The sequence below is a fragment of the Galeopterus variegatus genome, unplaced genomic scaffold, assembly GCF_000696425.1.
Source record: "Galeopterus variegatus unplaced genomic scaffold, G_variegatus-3.0.2 Scaffold5279, whole genome shotgun sequence".
Lineage (NCBI taxonomy): Eukaryota > Metazoa > Chordata > Mammalia > Dermoptera > Cynocephalidae > Galeopterus > Galeopterus variegatus.
This window is the reverse complement of record NW_007731390.1, coordinates 61,817-66,007: the sequence shown is the minus strand read 5'-3', so window position 1 is coordinate 66,007 and position 4,191 is coordinate 61,817. Positions and strand designations below refer to the sequence as shown.

The window sequence follows — 4,191 nt, the reverse complement described above, 5'->3', positions numbered from 1 at the left end:
AAGCGCAGCGGCGCTCCCGCCCGAGGGTTCGGATCCCACATACAGACCGGTTCCCGCTCACTGGCTGAGCGAGGCGCGGGAGCAACACCGAGGGTTGCAATCCCGTTGCCGGTCCCCGGTCCGGTACGGGGGCAACACTGAGGGTTGCGATCCGTTGCCGGACACGGAAAAAAGACAAAAGACAAAAAATAAAAAAATTTTAAAAAATTTAAAAAATAAAGTATACAGTTCAATTAAATCCATTTGTTTTTAATGTGCTCTTCCTTTTCTTTTCTCGGTCCCTATAGCGAACCAAATAGGTTTATAATTCTCCCTGCAAGTATACTTTAAAAAATTTTACTCCGTATTTGCTTTCCCTTCAAATAATAAAATTTTGGAAGAGAAAGGGCTTTGGAGATCATTCTAATCCAAGCCTTGTGACCAGTAAGGAAAATGAGGCTCAGGGAATTCAAAGTTACTTGCCCAGGATCGTAAGGAATGTTAGTGGCAGAGCTGGGATCAGTTCTCAGCATTTCTTGTGTGTGTTTTTTTTCATTGCTCCAGCTGTCCATGAAACTGAGCCTGTCTGATTTTTCTTTCCATGAGCTGTTATTTTCTTCTCTTTTGAGAACATTTCAGTTCTTTTAGGGTAAGCCTTGGGTTCGTATATGCTCAGTAAGTGCTTATTGAGTAGATGTTTTCTAGATTTCACATCATTCTTGGTGTTTTTCCTCTTTCTTAGAGCAATGCATCCTCTTAAAACTTTAAAAGAATTCAGAAATCTGGCAGATTGGCAAACATTTTAAATTTGTTTTTTTTAGTTTGTTTGCACAAATATTAGTTCCGCATCAGGCCTTCTAGTCCTATCCTTGTCTCTGGGTTCTTAGAAGAAGAGGCACAGAAGCTAAATGTTACTCCAAGGTTTTACAAATCAGGTATTAGGAGATTGACCCCAAGCACTGATTGAGATACAGGATGTATAGAGGTAAAGGAGGTGGTTTTGAGACAGAGTCAGCATATGTTTTTATTAATTTCTGGGAGAGGGCTATAAGCATAACTTTTTTCTCCCCCCATCTTTTCATTTAGAAACATTCTAATTGGATCAAAGTCACACAGGTAGTAAGTGGTGGAATGAGGGTTTGAATCCAGATCGTTCTGAGTACTAAGTCCATTCTCTTTCTATTACGGTGCGATGCTTCTTGTTAAAGGAATTTATTGGAAAGGTAGACATTAAACCTTGTAATATTTACCTTCCCTTCCCGTGTTTGCTCAGTGTAGGGTTTCTTATTTTGAAGCTCAAGGATATGCTTAAAATGGTATGCTGATTTTCACATGTTTGTGTATGTAGAGGATTAAATATTTTTTTCTCACATTTTAGTTTTGGGTTGGTGTTCTGAGATGGGACTGATTGCCCTACAGTGTCCTTGGAGGAGTCAGGAGAAGGGGGTGGGGGGCAACAGGCTGAGTGTGAGTGAGTGAGTACTGACCAGCTGTCCCTACCCTTGTGCTAGCAGTTAGCTAGTGCTTTGAGGCAGAAGGGTACTAACATTTATTGAGACACACACTTTACATATATTNCACCTCGCTGAGCCAGTGAGCGGGAACCGGTCTGTATGTGGGATCCGAACCCTCGGCGGGAGCGCTGCCACGCTCCCAAGCGGCGCACTGTAGCAGTGCGCCACCGGGCCGGCCCTAAATCTCCATCTTTTAATGACCAGGTTGCGAGGATATTTCTTAACACCAATCTTCCCCCCTGCCCCCAACACAATCAGTTATCAGTAGTGATTCACCTTACTCCCTGTTCTTATGCCTAGTTGTCTGCAGTTGAGAGTGGGATTTTATTGCTTTGTTTTGGTCAGTGCATGCTTGACTTAGCAAGCACGATGTGGTTCTGAAGTATCTACCATTTAACTTTCAGCTGTGATGAACCATATTCCCATGAAATGAAATGACCTTTGCAGTACACAAAGCCAATGCTTTACTCTCCTTCAGCCTCCATCATTAAGTGCACGGCAGTGCTTCGTGATGTAATTCCTTGGCTTGTATACAGCTTTATTGCAAGAAGGAAACAGAAGTGTTGTATGCACTGAAGTGATAATGATTCAAAACCACATAGCTATTGTTCTTTGAATTTTTTTTTCTTTCATCCTTTGCTGTTGTTCACTGAATAGAACCCCTTTAAAACCAAATAAAACTAAAGAATGAAAAAAGCTGGGTTTGATTCTGTGCTGTGATCTTTACTAGCTTCAGTGGCTGTGGGTAGCTTATTTAACTCCTCTGGGCCTCAGTTTCCTCATCATGAGGATTAGAGATAATGTATGATAAGTACCCAGTATAGAACCTGGCACAGAGCAGATGTTCAATATAGGGAAGCTGCTATCATTATTATTGTAAAATGCAAAGACGATCTTATGATGTAAAAGCTTGGGATTTGTTTTGTTACGGTAGTAAATAGTGTTTCCCTGTGGACTTCTTTGTGCTGCTTATATGCAATCCAAGGAAAACAGTGGAATAGTGTTTGCAATAAGGAAAGATAGCTCTTTGTTCCCTTCAACAGACAAAAGAAGCTCATTATTGTATCAAGTAGTGACTGTTGCTATTGAAATGGTTTATTTGCATGTTTTTTTCTGTTTCTTTCCTAGGGATTTATTTGTGGCTTTTCAGTAGCAACAGGTGCAGCAGCGAGACTAGTGTCAGGATACGACAGCTATGGAAATATCTGTGGGCAGAAAAATGCAAAGTTGGAAGCAATACCAAACAGTGGCATGGACCACACCCATCGGAAGTGAGTAGATGTGCTGAATGATGAACACTATGGAAATTTTGAAGGGGGCACAGAGAAAATCCTGCTTTTCTTACTTCTTTAAAGATAATATCTTACTGAATATTATTTTTGTATGACTCCTGTTGGTGTTTTTGATTTTTTTTTTAACTGTACACTTAAATCATTCCTATTTTGGATCTACAAATACATTCTCCAGGTAACAAAATTTGCTACCGTGTCAAAATGGACTACCTCGAGGTTTTAATGGGCAAAGGCTCAATTTTAGAGGGCTACTCTTGTACTGTTTTCCTATTAGCCATTAGGTTGTACACTAAGTTTTAACCCAGAAAATAACATAATATTGTTCTTCATAAGATTATACTTGATGGGGGACAGAGGGATAATAATGGACTTTGAGACATTAAAGTTATAAACATTTTGTGATGCAACATTTATAAGTACACACATCAATTTCCAATTTTATAAGAGATACATTTTTCTTGAAGACTTTAAAATTTGTTTTGGGTTCTCAATATCTTTTGGATTTCATGACATTTCTGATTTAATTGCCTTTTTTCTTCAAAAGAGCTATTATTTCATTTTTAATGTCTGTGGCGAAAATATATTTCATCTAGCATTTTTTTTATGTATGATGCCAATATATTTGTTGAGATTATATTTATGCCCCATCAAACTTTATTAGACATTTCAATTATCAAAGTAGGCCTTCAGAATTAACAAAACTAATTTTAAGGTAACAGGTTAACCAATCCAATTAATAAGTTCTTTATAGGAAAAGGCTAAGCCAATAAAAATATTTTTTAGGTTATACTTTTATTGTGAAGCATTTTTCCAGGAAGACAATATGTAATAACTATATTTATTGTTATATAAATCTGTTGTTTATGGGCCCCTACCGGGAAGTACAGTATAAGATTAATTTGATAATTTCTGTGAAATATTTCCCCATTTAATGAAGATGAGATAATGCATTCAAATAAATAAAAATTGAAATAACAGTAATGAATATTTATACGGCATGCTGTAGTTGACAAGCACATGATACCATGCTGTGAGATAGGTGGGAGAGATGATTAGAGAGATTGAAGGGACTTTCTTGAAGTCATGTGACTCATGAGCAGTAAAAAAATCCAGTGAAGACAGCGAGTTTTTCTCTGTATATGCTCCTCTGGAAGATTGTTTTGTCTATTCTTCTCTATGATTGCCTATGAAATTAACAAATCTTAGACCTTGTGTTATTTCTTGTAGCAAGACTACCCATATCTTTGTTTGTTTACTTACTTTTTATTTTGAAATAATTTTAGACTCAGAAATTGCAAAAATAGTACAGAGTTTCATGTATCCTTTTTTGGTAGCATCTATGCTATAAAATATTAACTCTTTAATGCTATTGATATATACTAAATATAAAATATTACCATTTAGAT

At 37.4% G+C, this 4,191-nt stretch overlaps 1 protein-coding gene across 1 annotated transcript in view; it reads left to right on the top strand.

Annotated features, from left to right (window-relative positions):
- The window catches only part of LOC103604606 (choline transporter-like protein 1), a 74,987-nt gene that overhangs the window by 10,347 nt on the left and 60,449 nt on the right, over nt 1-4,191 (top strand). The window contains exon 3 of the mRNA XM_008589175.1: nt 2,622-2,764. Within this exon, the coding sequence (XP_008587397.1) occupies nt 2,622-2,764 (143 nt within the window). The remainder of the gene's footprint in view (nt 1-2,621; nt 2,765-4,191) is intronic.